Source organism: Carlito syrichta, unplaced genomic scaffold, assembly GCF_000164805.1.
Source record: "Carlito syrichta isolate Samal-C Ts95f unplaced genomic scaffold, Tarsius_syrichta-2.0.1 Scaffold305546, whole genome shotgun sequence".
In the NCBI taxonomy this organism is placed as follows: domain Eukaryota; kingdom Metazoa; phylum Chordata; class Mammalia; order Primates; family Tarsiidae; genus Carlito; species Carlito syrichta.
The window spans coordinates 700,780-716,766 of NW_007249642.1; the positions used below are offsets into that span (position 1 = coordinate 700,780).

Genomic DNA, 15,987 nt, shown 5'->3' on the forward strand with positions numbered 1-15,987 from the left:
CAAAAAAAAAAAAAAAAAAAGAATTTATTATCTTTCAAAAAATCGTGTAACTTTCATCATGATTTGTACACTGTGTTTAAAATTCCCAGTGTTTTAGTATTAGAAGTTGATTGTCCTCTAGAGAATCCTAATTTGTCATTTTAGTTCACAATTGACATTATTTCAGTAAGAAGATACCTCAGATGTTGAAATACTGGTTAAATTGTTGAAAATTTCTCAGTTAACTGTCAGTTACGTAGAAGCCATTGGCCAGTTGGTCTCTTTCTTTCCATAGACATGTATGTGTGCACACACACATTTGTTTTTTAAACCACTAGCTTGCCTTTTTATTAATATTCTCAAAACATTTTACTTAGGTATGTTACAGTCAGTGTTGAGACCCAGTAACTTTTTTTTTCTTATCATTTCAGAAAATTGAAAATCCTGATGAACTGGCAGAACTGATCAATATGAATCTTGCACAGCTTTGCTCACTGCTGATGGCTTTATGGGGACAGTTTCTGGAAGTTATAACACTACATGAGGAATTAAGAATATTATTAGCACAAGAGCACCACACCCTGAGGGTAAGTCAGAGAAAGTGATGGCAGAGCATTTAATGAATATTGTTTATCTTGAGAACTTTTATGTGTAAAAAAAAATCTTATTTTTACCTAATATGCTGTTGACAAATGAGAAAGACATTCATCATTATGTTTTTGTTTGATTTCTAAAGTAAATAATAGAACAACGCAGCTAAGCACATGACCTGTCACAGTCACAACTCCTGCTAGTAGGAGAAACCACCAGAATAGAAATATATAGAATAAAAATATATATTCCAATAGAATAGAAATATATGATACAGGATAGCCCCTGGAACCCAAGAACAGGAATAACAGCCAGGCCTCATGAGGGACAGGAAACAGAAACTAGAACACCATTTCAGTCTTCTCTCCTTTTCCCTGCTCTCCTCATCCCTCACCTAGTACAGGAACGTGTGTTACAGACTGGACCAGTTGGGAGAGTAGTCTAGACATAATGTTTCTCTAGGCTGGCATGAACATTATGCAGTAGTTTATGCAGTTTTATTGTATACCATCTCGGGAGACTTTGAGATGTAAAATTGCTGCTGATTTTTCCAGTCTTATTTCCTCTACATCCTATATGCACCCTGCCTTTCCCTGACATCACATTCATTTTCTTTCCTTTTTTGTGGTTTTGGTTTTCTTAATTATAAAACATAATGTATGCTCAAAATCAGAAAAGAGCCAAACACATGCACATCTTATCAAATAATTAAAAGTATATACCCTTTCAGTTATCATCCAGATCAAGAAATACAGCACTGTCAACACTGTACATGTCCTCTGTGTGTCTTTTTCATTCACTGTCCCCTTCCTGACACTTAGAAAGAATTGCTATCCCATCTTTTGTGGTGATCATGTTTTACTGTTATTTTTGTTGTATCTTGTACATATGCACACTGAATAATAGAGGTGTTTCCACCTTCTGGTGAATTATTTTGTATCTTGCTTTTTCACTCAAGATGTTGGGGGATTAATGTGTGTTTTTGTCAGTAGCTGTAGATTGTTTATTTCATTGCTGTGATGTACTCCATTCGAATATACCCACAATTGTTTATTCATTCTACCATTGATGGATGTTTGGATTGTTTCTAACTTGTAATTAATACAATCTAAGCCACTATGAACATTTTTGTACGTATTTCCTGGCATGCCAATTTCTCTGAAATATTCACCTGTGAGGAACATTGCTGGATCATAGGGTGTAACTTCAATTTTGCTAGCTAATGCCTCACTGTTTCCAAAGTGGTGCCAATTTTCATTCCCCCTAGCATCGTGTGAGATTTCTTGTTACAGCACATGCTCTCTATCTCTTGATGTTGGCAAGCTTTTTAAACTTTGCCAAACTGATGGATATGAAATGGTATATTATTGTGGCTTTTATTTGCATTCCTCTGATGGTCCATGCAGTTGAGTACTGCTTTGTATTATTACTGAGTATGTAGTTTTCCCTCTCTGTGAAGTACCTGTTCACATATTTTGTCCATTTTGCTATAGAATTACTTGTCTTTCTTCTTGATTGATAATAATTTTCCATGTATTCTAAATTCTGGTCTTTTGTCTGTTATATGATTTTACAAATAGATCATCTCTTTTTGTGTGGTTTGTTTGTTCTTCAAACTGTCTTTATACTGTCTTTTGATTACCTAGAGGTCTTAATTTTGGTGTAGAAAAAACAGAAGAGAAAGGCCAAACATAGACATATTCATTTTTGGACATAGTATGTGCAGATCAGCATGGAATAAGTGAGGGATTCAATAAATGATATTGGGACAACTGGGTGTCCATGTGGAAAATATTATATAAAATTCAGGTATATTGAAGACTTAAACATGAAAGGGAAAATTGTAAAACTTCTAAAATATAATTGGAAACTTAGAGAAGACCTAAAATAGTACAGAGTACCCCTATATACTTTTCATCAGAATCACAAATTACCATTTTGACATATTTGCTTTATCATCTCTTTTCTGTAGAGAGATACACTCATTGTTTTTCCTGGATCATTTGATAATTATAGACAGTGTTCTTTTATCCCTAAATAATTCAGTATTATATATATCTTAAGAGCAAAAGCATTCTTTTACATAACCCTGTTACAGTGACCAACTTTAGACAAATGTATTTGATACAGTACTGATATTTAATATATGATATATATTTAAATTTTTCCAGTTGTCTTAATAATGTTCTATATAACAACTTTTTTTCCCTTTTCCGGGATCTGACATTGCTTTTAATTTTCATGTCCCTTTAAGCTCATTTAATCTGGAATAATTTCTTATCTTTGCTTTGTCTTTTAAGACTTTGATTTTTTTGAAGAGTGTTGGCCTTTAGTTTTGTAAATCATCCTTCACTTTGGGTTTGTATTATATTTTCTGATTATTAGATTTAAATGATACAATATTAGTGGGTATCTTGCATTTTTTTAAATTCAACTTTGATAAATAGTATTTTTCTAAGAGTTTTCCCATTGTGTCTTAAGTTTTTTTTATATCAAATAGTTCAGAAGCCGGGCTCGGTGGCTCAGCCTGTAATCCCGTGCTTTGGGAGGCCGAGGTGAGTGGATTGCCTGAGCCCGCGGGTTCGAGACCCACCTGGGCAACTTGGCGAGACCTCATCTCTACAATAAATCAAAAAATCAGCCGGGCGTAGTAGCGCATGCCTGTAATTCCAGCTACTTGGAAGGCTAAGGATCGCCGGAGCCCCCAGCAATTCGAGGCTGCAGTGACCGGGAGCGGCCACTGCACTCCAGTCTGGGCGACAGAGTGAGACTCCTACTCAAAAAAAAAAAAATGGTTCATAGGCTCCTCAATTATCTTTTTAATATTGGCAGTATCTGTAGTATTTTTCACGGATTCATTCCTCGTATTGGTTATTTGTGCCTTCACTCGTTTTCCTTGAATGGTCTTACCAGAAGTTTGTAATTTTCGAAGTGCTAACTTTTTGCTGATGTTAATTCTCTCCCTTGTGTGTTTTGTTTTCTGTTTTATTCTTTTTGTTGTCTTAATAAATAGGATCCTTATATTGAATACTGTTGTTTGATAGTAATTTTTCTTAGAAGTCCCTTATTAAAAGTCAATCACCTTCTCTAAAAGACCAAGTAAAAGTGCTTCTTCAGTGGATAAAACAGATAAATCACTGTATCTGTCCTCCTGCCAATCTGGCTTCCTCCTAGTGTGGCACCTTAGGATGAACAGCCAAATGAATGGAATGCACATTTTTAGGCAGTTTTCATTAGCATTACATTTCACCACCAAGACTGTGAGCAATGATGGATTATGATAGAAGCATCAGAAGTGCAGCCAATTCCAGGATAAATTAAAGTGTGTTGAAAGCATTCAAGGGCCTCACTGACATTCTTTTCTGAAGATGTAGGACTCAGCCAGGGCTTGACAGCCAGCCACCCCTGCAGAGAGATGAGCTGTGTGCACACCAACTCTCAGGCGGAGCTTTGTGGAAAGTACATCCAATACACAACCAGTGACCCAAGTCCTGTGCTGTAGAGCTGGGCTCAGCATGCTTTTTCTGGTAAAGACCAGGCAGTAAACATGTAGGCTTTGGATCTACACTACTCAGCTCTGTTGTTGTAGCATAATGCAGCCATGAATGTGTTAAAGAAGGGAGTATGGCTGTGTTTCAGTAAAGCTTTATTTTCAAAAACGAGTGGTGGGCTAGATGTGGTTCTCAGGCTTGGTGCCAACCCCAACATTAAAAAGCTAAGAGGAAAGCTGATGACTCCTCCTGTAAGAGACACTGCAAAACAAGGTTCTGTTTAAGATTATTTTATCCTGAATTATACCCCACATCTTTAAAATAAAAAGATTATTTTATCAGCCAGTAGAAGTGAAGACCAGAAGCCAGAAATAGTTTTGCATGTGAAAGCTCAATTCATGTTATTTTTTAAACCATGTTTTTAGTAGAGAAAAAATATTATGGTCCCATTAAATTATTCTGTTAATACCCTGTCTCATCTATGTGGGAGTTCTGGGAAGAAAATGATAGCAAGTGTTACAGACAACTGTATAGCTTGATGTTCCATGGGGAAGAAGCTGTCCTGGGAGGAATAGGAACAGGAAGATGAACTTAAATAGTCAGAGAGCAGCTGGTGAGCCTGACATTGAGAATAAGGGGCAACGAAAGTGGACCAACACAAAACGTTTATGGAAGACAAAAATGCCAAAGATTAACTTTGGAATTTTACCTGGAACGTTCCTTCTCGCACCATATTCCAGATACCGAGACAGGGCCTATTTCCCTCCTAAAGGAATCAAGAAGGAGTAGCAAAGACACATGAAGAAAGTGCCCTCGGGTCCTAGGAGCAGGAACGAGCCTGCCCTGCCCTGCCCTACAGTATGTCACAGTATCACAAACACAGTGGAAATGGTAGCATCTTGTGTTCTCTGGCTCCCATTGATGCATTTTTTTTTTTTTTTTTTTTTTGAGTTGGAGTCTCACTCTGTCGCCCAGGCTAGAGTGCAATAGCACACTCATGACCACCCCAGCATTGGCCTGCTGGACTCCTGCAATTTTCTGCCTCAGCCTTCCAAGTAGCTGGAACTACAGGTCATGCTACCACGTGCCAGCTAATTTTTTGATTTATTGTAGAGATGAGGTCTCGCCAAGTTGCCCAAGCTGATCTCATACCCGTGGGCTCAGGCAATCCACTTGCCTTGGCCTCCCAAAGTGCTGAGATCACAGGTTGAGCCACCAAGCCTGGCCCCACTGATGAATTTCAGCTGGAGCTTGGTCATGAAGAATCTTGGTATCCAGAGAACACAGGCTACACTTACAGAAGCCAAAGCAGTCCACAAGTCATTCAGTGTTTGCACAGGACAGACTTCGCCATAATAAAGGATCTAGGCTGTCTGATCATATATCCCAAAGCAGCACAATGGAGCTAAGTCACACGAATAAACCTCTGATAGGAAATCTTTCCTTACTGGTATGAAAGCAAATAATGAAGCAAAGAGCTGGACTAAATGGAGGAAATGGAAATCTGTACTTGAAAAGAACAATTTCATAAATTAACTTCATACTGGCTCAACCATACTATTTGATACCAAGATCCAGAAAGTGCAGACTTTGAGATTTTTGGCAAATTAGGTCATCTAGAATTGTCAAGCTTCTGTAATGAGGCCAAGTGTGTTCACACCAATACATAGAGACTGTTGTATGAGTAGTTACAGGTCTCCAGAGTCACATAAAAGAGTTAAAGATATTTGTGATCAAGTAAAAGATGGTTTTGCCATTTCAAACTGAAATGCAAGGATTAAGTAAAACAACTTAGAAAAAGCAAAACCATTCTGAAGTTATACTGAATTTGGGGTGTGAGATTTTGCCTTGATTACAGGCTAACAAGTGAACTTTCATCTATGGACTTGTGGTTGCTGGCAGGAGACCTGAGAGCTCCCAGAGACCAAGGACCTGATTAATTCCAGCAGTAGCAATAGGGTTCCACTTGTCTGTTTCTATGAGCCCCTGTTTCCAGCCCCACATGACAAAGTCCAGGTTCACAGCATGGACAGCATTACAGGAAAAGAGCTCTGCTGGAGATCCCAGATTCTTCAGAGCAGGGGGTAAGCACACTGACTGACAGAGGGAATCTTTACCCAGTTGGGCTGTACGTGAACTGTCCTTTGCCCCAAAGGGAGACATGTCTCTGTCTTCCCAGGCTTCTCCCAGGCTTCTCCACCTTGAGAAGATGGGCCCCTGCTCACATGGCTTGCAGAAGCATGAGAGGCTGGTGGAGAACCGTCTTGTCAGTGTCTTGTGGAGCACTGGTCCTTGCTGTCATTGCACTCCATCCTTTCACTGATCTCTGTTGCCGAGGCTTCTAGAGAATCTGTTGTTTTATGAAGCTTCCCAAAATAACACAAGATGCATGGAGGGCCTACTGTCATTAGCTCCATCCCCAGCAGCTTCACTGGTCTCTATTGCCAGGCTTCCAGAGATGTTCTTGTATTATGATGCTTCCATTATAACACTGGAGATGCCACGTTTAGTGCTGATTGTAACTTGCATCTGGAATGATAAATTCACTCAAGGAGGTCATTACTCTCAGTCTGCAGACACGGAGAGCCAGCCCTGGTGCCTTGTACCCACATCCTGCCTGGGACAAGCTCTTGCTAGGACTGCTGGAGTCAGACCAAGTAACATCAATGCTGCGTTCTCTCAGAGACATGTTATCCATCAGCTTGTCTGAAGCCTTAGTTCTGTCATGCAAAGTTGTATAAATTAAAAATAATAGTTCATAGGATTGCCAGATGTCATACAGAATGTCTCATCAAATTGAGATTTTAGGTAAACAGCAAATAATATTTCAATGTAAATGTGTCCAATGTAGCCCTCGCAAATAGCATACCGAAATATTAAAGGACTTAACTATGTTTTATATATTTTTGTATAAATTAACTATGTCGTAGGGAGATGCAGGAAACAGAATTCCTTAGTCAAGAAGAAAACTAATTTTGAGCTTATTATTCTTGTTTGGAAATGGAGCCTCTGGTAAACATGACTTTGCTCAGTATGCATGCTTATTATTTGTGGTTTTAACCTAGAGCAAAGAAATCCAAGGTGATGTGGTCATTCTGCTGTTCAGTTTCTCAGTATTCTGTGATACTGTTCATTTAAATGCTTCATGTTAGTGTCTTTCCTTGAACTATAAAATGAAATCTTTTCTAAGCCTTTACAAAAGAATATTTCAAACTATACAGTCATCAGAATGAGAGCAATTTAAAGATTCTTCACTGGATGCCCTTGTTATATATAGATTTCTATGCCCTGCTTTGCCAATTGTCTTATCCTGCATCCACCCCTCTGCTCTATAAACATCCTTTTTCTTTGGCGAACATCTCTCTCACCTTGCAGTTGCCTGTTTACGTTTTTATGTGCACTCATCACAACAGGCTTATAACTAACACCTTATTGAAATTACAGTGATTCTTCCAGCACCACTGACTATAAGCCCAAGGAATTGAGAGCAGGAAGAGCTTTTTTCCCTTCACAGATGAGTAGAATATATTATTGTGCTCTGGAGGAAAAATGTTTTATTTTTTTTCCCATCGTATGTTTTTGGAAGGACCACGATAATTTATTTATATCTTTGTACTTAACAAACATGTATGTAACAATTATTATTTGCCTGAGGCACTATCTAATTGCTTTATAAGACCAGATGTGGTGATTCACGCCTGTAATCCCAGCACTTTGAGAGGCCAAGGCAAGAGGTTTGCCCAAGCCCAGGAGTTTGAGACCAACCTGGAAACCATAGCAAGATCTTGTCTCTACAAAAAATTGGTCACACACGGTGATGTGTGCCCGCAGTCCCAGCTACTCCAGAGACTGAGACAGAAGGATTACCTGAGACCAAGGGATTAAGGCTGTCGTGAGCCTTGATCATGCCACTGTACTCCAGGCTGGGTAACAGAGTGAGACCCCACCTTAAAAAAGAAAAAAAACCCACTCCAAAAAATGAAGTCCATTACTTTAAAAAATGTCTACGTCTAACATCTGAATCATCTTAGAGTCTGTTTCTACTGACTGCTTTTATCTCTTGGTTATAAGTTAAGTTTTCCTGCTTCTTTGCATATCTGGTACATTTTCATTAATGCGTGAAACAGTTGCTTCATGGATTTCATCCAATTTTATAGTTCTTTTCAAAAGGAGGGCAAGTCCTGTGCTAATTTCTCTGTCACAGACTAAGTAGAGGTCAAAATAGAAGTTTTTAACCCTGGCTGTACTTCGGAAACATCTGGGGAACTTTTAAAAATACCAGTGCTGAATGAGGTCCAGGCAGGGGTCGCTTGTGAAGTTCCCCAAGTGATGGACAGGGTCAAGGTGTTCCCTAAGAGCATTGCTGGAAGACTGGGCACTGGAATCCAGCCTGCCCTTCTCGGAGTCCGGGTACCTCTGCCTGAAGGAGAAGTATGTTTTGAGATCTGCCCTTGAATGCTGCCATATGTTGAGCTGGACCTGAGACTCATGTGTAGCTGCTGCCTTCCAATAAGGAGACCAGGGGTCAGGGAACTCCTATTAGCTTTCGCTGAGATTTTAAAATCATAAAATGCCATTTTTCACAGAATTGATGCAATTTATGATCTATAAGAGGGAAAGGGAAATAGCTTGTCTAACCTTTCTTTTCCACTTGATAACCTCTTTATAATCCTGTGTTAACCAATTCAGAACATTATGAAGTTTGCATTTTTTAAGAAGAGATACTCATCTCTAAAACTGCTTGATATGATGTTCTTTCAGCACAACTATATATATGAACATTAATGTATTAAGCTTTATTTTCTAAATAAAGTAGAAATATGTTTTCTGGAAACATTGCTTATTTATTAGTATTTAATTTGATGATTTTTTATATTTTTGGACAGACTTCCAATTTTACTGTAATTATAAATAAAATATAGCTTTCATATGTATGTATGTGTATATATATATATATATATATATTTATATATATACACACACACAAAACATATCCAGCACTTTCAGTAATTAAGTCTATCCAAAATAAAATTTGAGGCCAGGCGTGGTGGCTTAAGCTTATAATCCAAGCACTTTGGGAGGCCAAAGCGAAATGATTGCCTGAGCCCGTGGGTTCAAGATCAGCCTGGGCAACGTGGTGAGATCTTGTCTCTACAATAAATCAAAAAATTAACCGGGCATGGTAGCATGCACCTGTAGTTCCGGCTACTTGGAAGGCTGAGGCAAATCACCAGAGCCCAGCAGGTCGATGCTGGGGTGGTTGTGAGCGTGCCACTACACTTTAGCCTGGGTGACGGAGTGAGACTCTAACTCAAAAAACAAAACAAAGCAACAACAAAAAGCCCCAACAAACAAAAAAACAAATAAGCAAAGAAACCAAAATAAAATTTGTTATTTTCTAATAATGTGCTTTTTAAAAAAGGATATATTTTTTCTTGTTTTTCTAACCATTTTAAATGGAAACTTCCCAGTGTTCCCTGCCTTCTCAAGTAGAGTATACAGGCACACCTTGTTTTATTGTGCTTCACAGATATTGCATGTCATACAAATTCAAGGTTTGTGGCAACCTTGCATGTGGCAAGTTCGTTGACACCATTTACCCAACAGCATGTGCTTACTTTGTGTCTCCATGTTACCTGTTGGTAATTCTTGCAATATCTGAAGCTTTTCCATGATGATTATATCATAATGGTGATCTGTGAACAGTGGTCTTTCATATTACTATTGTAATTGTTTGGGGACACCACAAATAATGCCCATATAAAATGGTGAGCTGTTTGGGGCAAGAGGCCCAAAACTAGGCCTGCTGCCGCAAAATCTCAGCCAAGTTGTGAATGCAAAGGGAAGATTCTTAAAGGAAATTAAAAGTGCTATTCCGGTGAACCCATGGATGATAAGAAACCAAAACAGCCTTAATGCTGATATGGAGAAAGTCTGGATAGACGATCAAAACAGCCACAACACTCCCTTAAGCCAAAGCTTAATCCAGAGCAAAGCCCTAACTCTCTTAAACTCTGTGAAGGCTGAGAGAAGTGAGGAAGGTGCAGAAGAAAAGTTGGAAGCTAACAGAGGTTGGTTCATGAGATTCAAGGGAAGAAACTGTCTTCATAACATAAAAGTATAACGTGAAGCAGTAAGTGCTGATAGAAAAGCTGCAATAAGTTCTCCAGAAGATCAAGCTGAGATTGCTGATGCAGGTGGCTACACTAAACAACAGATTTTCATTGTAAGTGAAACAGCCTTCTACTGGAATAAGATGCTATCTAGGACTTGCATAGGTAGAGAAGTCAACGCCTGACTTCAAAGGACAAGCTGACCCTCGTATTAGCTAATGTGTCTGGTGGTTTGAAGTCGAAGTCAATGCTCATTTACCATTTTGAAAATTCTAGGGCCCTTAAGAATTATGCTATATCTACTCTGTCTTTGCCCTATAAATGGAACAACTAAGCCTGAATGACAGCACATCTATTTACAGCATGATTTACTGAATATTTTAAGTCCCCTATTGACACCTACAGCTTAGGGAAAAAAAGCTTCCTTTCAGAATATTATTGCTCACTGACAATGCACCTGGTCACCCAAGAGCTCTGATGGAGAAGTACAAGGAGATGAATGTTGTTTTCATGCTACCAACACAACATTCATTCTGCAGCCTGTAGAATGTCATTTTGACTTTCAAGTCTTATTATTTAACAAATACATTTCATAAAGATATAGGTGCCATAGATATTGGTTTCTCTGATGGATCTGAGCAAAGTAAATTGAAAATCTTCTGGGAAGGATTCGCAGAATTCTTCATTTAAGGATTCATTTACGATGCCATTAAAAACATTCATGATTCATGGGAGAAGGTCATAATATCCACATTAACAGGAGTTTGTAAGATGACATTGATGAGTTTGAGGGACTCAAGACTTCAGTGAAGGAAGTCACTACAGATTTGGTGACAATAGCAAGAGAACTAGAATTAGAAGTGGAGCCTGAAGATGTAACTGAATTGCTGCAATCACCTGATCAAACTTGAATGGATGAGGAGTTGCTTCTAATGGAAGAGCAATGAAAATGATTTATTGATATGGAATCTACAGTGAGAATGCAGTGACCATTGTTGAAATGACAGCAAAGGATTTAGAATACCCTATAAACTTAGCTGATAAAGCAGCAGCAGGATTTGAGAGGATGAACTCCAATTTTTGGCAGAAGTTCTCCTGAGGGTAAGACTATAGCAAATGGCATTACATGCTACAGAGAAATATTTTGTGAAAAGAAGAGTCAATTGATGTGGCACACTTCACTGTTGTCTTATTTTAAGAAATTGCCACGGCCACCCCAACCTTCGGAAGCCACCACCCTGGGACCATCAGCAGCCGTCAGCATCAAGGCAAGACAGTCCACAAGCAAAAAGTTTATGGCTCACTGAAGGCCCAGATTAGCATATTTAGCAATAAAATGGTTTTTAATTAAGGTATGTACATTGTTTTTTAGACATAATGCTATTACACACTTAACAGACTACATTATAGTATAAACATAATTTTTTTTTTTTTTGGAGTTGGAGTCTCACTTCATTGCCCAGGCTGGAGTGCAGTAACACACTCACGGCCACCCCAGCGTCAACTTGCTGGGCTCCGGCGACCCTTCTGCCTCAGCCTTCCAAGCAGCTGGAACTACAGGTGTGCGCTACCATGCCTGGTTAATTTTTTTGTTTATTTATCATAGGGACGAGGTCTTGCCAAGTTGCCCAGGCTGATCTCAAACCCGCAGGCTCAGGCAATCCACTTGCCTCGGCATCCCAAAGTTCTGGGATTACAGGCTGAGCCACCAAGCCCATCCTACACATAATTTTTATATGCAATGGTAGCCTAAAAATTGTGTAACTCACTTTATTGTGATGTTTGCTTTATTGCACAGGTTGGAGTGGAGCTTGCAGTATCTTCAAGGTGTGCCTGTACTGACACCATTTAGCCCTTTTGCAGCGATTTCATTATCATGAATTATAGTTAATGTGCTCAGCTTTAATGTCTACTGGTGTTCCATGCTATTTAAAATGCCTAGATATCAGATCCTCCACCAAAAGGTCCCAAGTTCTATAAATTTTTCATTTCTTTTGTGTACTTTTTTCATGGGAATGTTCTATGTTTTTTTACAGAGATTTCTGTTCAACCATAAGTACTCATCAATTCCTGCCATCACCAGTGTGTCCTGCTATTAGTAGTGCAGGGATTTAAGGAACTTTTGGTCACTAAATATGATGAGAACTTACTTCTCAAGGCAACAGATAATTGTTAAATCATAATCTACCAGGTGCAGACCCTGCACGCAGAATCAGAAGCTAATCTGTATGCACGCATGTAGAATTGTATTATAATAAATACTGTGTTAGCAAGTTGAACAACAGATTAGAATGAACACAGATAAAAAGCATTATGAAATACACATTTTGAATGCTTAGGGATTTTTTTCCTTTGAGCTGTTTGCTGAATTTTGAATGGTTGATGTTGCCAAATAAGGACATTTTTTTAAAAAATAGGGCACACACAAAACTCACTTTTATAAATATACCCAAGCCATATATATTTCTCATATTCTAAGTTTATATTTGTAAGTTTAGCATTTTTTTCTATATGTCTTTTGTATAAAATTAAGCTGTGTTGCTGTCAGGTGGCAGTCAGACCTGCGCTAACAGGCTTGTTCATGGTACATGCAATGATGTGACCATCAGCGTGAGGGAGTTTAGAAAGAGATCTTAGGTGTGTGGGTGCAGTGAGGAAAGGGCATCTGGTAACAGAGTCTCCATGCAGAAGGAACAGGTCAGGGTTTGCGGCACAAGATTGGGAGTTTCTCAAATCTTTGTTTGAATCTCAGGTTTATCACTTACTCTCGATGTTCTCTAAGCCAAATAATTAACCTCTTTGTGCCTCAGTTTTCTCACCTTTTTTTTTTTTTTTTTTTGAGTTGGAGTCTCACTCCGTCACCCAGACTGGAGTGCAGTGGCCACTCCTTGCCACCGCAGCCTCAACCCGCTGGGCTCCGGCGATCCTTCCACCTCAGCCTTCCGAGTAGCCAGAATTACAGGCACGCTACCACGCCCGGCTGATTTTTGATTTATTGTAGAGATAAGGTCTCACCAAGTTGCCCAGGCAGGTCTCGAACCCGCAGGCTCAGGCAATCCACTCACCTCAGCCTCCCAAAGCATGGGATTACAGGCTGAGCCACCGAGCCCGGCCAGTTTTCTCACTTTTTAAATGATCATATCGACTTCATTGGGTTTTGTATGTCACAAGTCAAAGAATGAAAATAAAGCTCTTAGTGTAAAGCATATTAGATGGGATACCATCAAGAAATGGTGGTTACTGTAGGACTCGGGGAAGGTCAAGAGAGAAGGCAAAGCAACCATCTGCTTCGCAGTCCCAGCTGCAACTGCAGGGTAGCTTGAAGATGCATGTGGTCACTTTATAGTCCCCGAAAACATCCTCCCTGATGGACAGCCAGACAGGCTGATATTGCTTCTCTTTTACTTTGTGTTGGAGAGAAGGAAGAGGCCATTGGAACCGAAAGGAGAGATGCAGGTTGCCTGCTCCTTATTGCCTCGGACCTTCCTCTCCCCTGCTCATTGACTTGTCCTTGAAGACCCAGGCTCATCAGCTTAGGAAAAGTCTAGCAAATCAGAAATTCATCTGGCCAGACCTTGGTGACAAGTAAAATAGGTCTCTAACACATTGCACATTTAAAACCAAAGACCTCCTAGGTCTTTGCCTGCTGGAAAGAATCTTAGATGTAATATCCCTTTTCTCCCCCCTCTACCACCCAAACAAGACATCTTTCCCATTTTCTAACTGTTGCTTCACATTTGTCTGTAGCTGACAAAGCCTTTCCTTTCTTAATTAAAAATGAAATGGTTAAACTACAAGTATAGAGGAAGAAATATTCAACAAGTATTTACCAAGTACTTCTATAACATCCAAAATACATGTTTTAGGGGACACAGAGGCCCTCAGACATATTTCCTATTCTCAAGGACATTTAGGAGGGGAGACTATTCACAATACAATTATTTCAAGGAAAAACGTGGTGAATCCTATAATGGCAATTATAAGAGCTTCTATTTATGTACACTTTGCAGATTACAAACTGCTATCATATACGTTATCTTGTTTGTTCTTCTCAGTAACTTTATATGTGGATCCAGGATGAGGTGTGACTTGAAATGAATAATCTAAAGCTCGAAAGTTAAGTGCTGGAAGTCACGGTGCTGGTCTTCCCATCGGTCCAGTGAGCACGTCTCAATCATGGCACGTGGCCCATCTTCCTAAGTGCTGGGCACGAGTCTAAGTCCTTGGGGACGTTGTGGCAAACAGGACAAACAAGATCCCTGCCTTCGGGGTGGACAGATGACATCTGGAATGTGAACTTACATTTCTCACCCTGGATTCTGTTATTTCTTTATTTTGTGCAGTATAAAAATGCAGTGCTTTGACGACACTGAAGAAGGAGGGAGGAAGTTTAATTCTCAACAGGAGTGGTTGTGGAAGGCCTGATGGAGAGAATTCTCTCCCTGCCATGCTTTGCTGAGATGACTTTTTTTTCTTTTTTGTAGAGACAGGGTCTCATTATGTTGCCCACGCCGCTCTTGAACTCTTGACCTGCAGCAATCCTCCCACCTCAGCCTCCTAAAACACAAAGACTACAGGCATAAGCCACAGCACCATACTGAGATTTACTTTTTAAATGCACCAGGTTAATACTCTCTTTTGGGGTTTTTTAGGTACGCAGATTTTCTGAGGCATTCTTTTGTTTTGAACATCCAAGAGAAGCTGCCATTGCATACCAGGAACTTCAGTGAGTAGTACAAATTCAAAACTAAAATGATTTTGTATCCTCTAGTACAAGATGTCTATCTCAGAGCATATCAGTGCAGAATATCCAATGTTAACAGTAGAAGAAACTAGGAGAATTTGAAGCTCAGACATCCCCCTTTAATCAACTCTTCCGTTCAAATCCCCTCTTATAAATTAGTTTACGCACCAAGCAGCATGGTGCTCTGTCTCATCCCCCGCCTCCATCAGCTCTGGCATCGCTTTTGGTGGCCCATGTGCCGCTGGCGCCAGCCTTCCCCTTGGCCATCGTGTTCTGTCTTTGTTTTCACAGGCCAGCACCCCTGAAATTCATCTTTTTTTTAATTACAGATTTGCATAGGTACTGCCTTCTGTAATGTAAATGATTTACAGTTGAAATACTCAGAATAAATGCCTTCCCTTCTTTTTCTTTTCTTTTTTTTTTTTTTTGCTGAGTATATTTAGGTCTGGTTTTCTTTGGCATTAAGGAATATTTTGAGAACATTACACGGAGCAAAAAAAGCTAGACATAAAAAAGTAGATTCTGTATAATTCTGTTTATGTGAAATTCAGGAAGAGGCAGAACTAAGGCAGAACTAAGTCGGGATGGTGATTGTCTTGGCATTGACATGGAACTCTCTGAGCAGATGGAAAGGTTTTGAATCCTGTATTCATTTGTCACAGTCATACAGCAAAGATGATTTACTTCAGTGCATTTAAGTCGTACCTCAGAAAACCTGTGAATAACACTAGAGAGTGGGGTGGATAGTGAGTGTTAAGGTACAGAATAAACAGGTAGGGCAGGTGTCAGTTGTTGAAGCTGGGTGATAGGTGAATGGGGTGTTTTGTACTAGTCTGTTTACTTTGATTTGCTTGAAATGTTTAAGTTTTTTTTAAAGCTGTTTGTATTAGAAAGTTATGCACTTTGTTTTAAACAGCTGCTAATTGTGTTTGTCAGTGTAACACAGTAGCAGTGAAACACATTTTTCCCTGACATACCATCAACAAATCAGTAGACATTTGCGCTTTTGATGTTTCTCCCATATGCTGTTCACCACAGATGAGGACATTAACCACAAAGACTCATTTTG

At 39.4% G+C, this 15,987-nt stretch overlaps 1 protein-coding gene across 12 annotated transcripts in view; it reads left to right on the forward strand.

The window, feature by feature from the left end:
- Positions 1 to 15,987, forward strand: part of FAM135A (family with sequence similarity 135 member A) — a 124,841-nt gene that overhangs the window by 85,227 nt on the left and 23,627 nt on the right. For all 12 annotated transcript variants that reach the window (XM_021714257.1, XM_021714261.1, XM_021714263.1 and 9 more), the window contains 2 exons: positions 411 to 566; positions 14,827 to 14,900. In XM_021714257.1, coding sequence (XP_021569932.1) covers positions 411 to 566; positions 14,827 to 14,900 — 230 coding nt within the window. The remainder of the gene's footprint in view (positions 1 to 410; positions 567 to 14,826; positions 14,901 to 15,987) is intronic.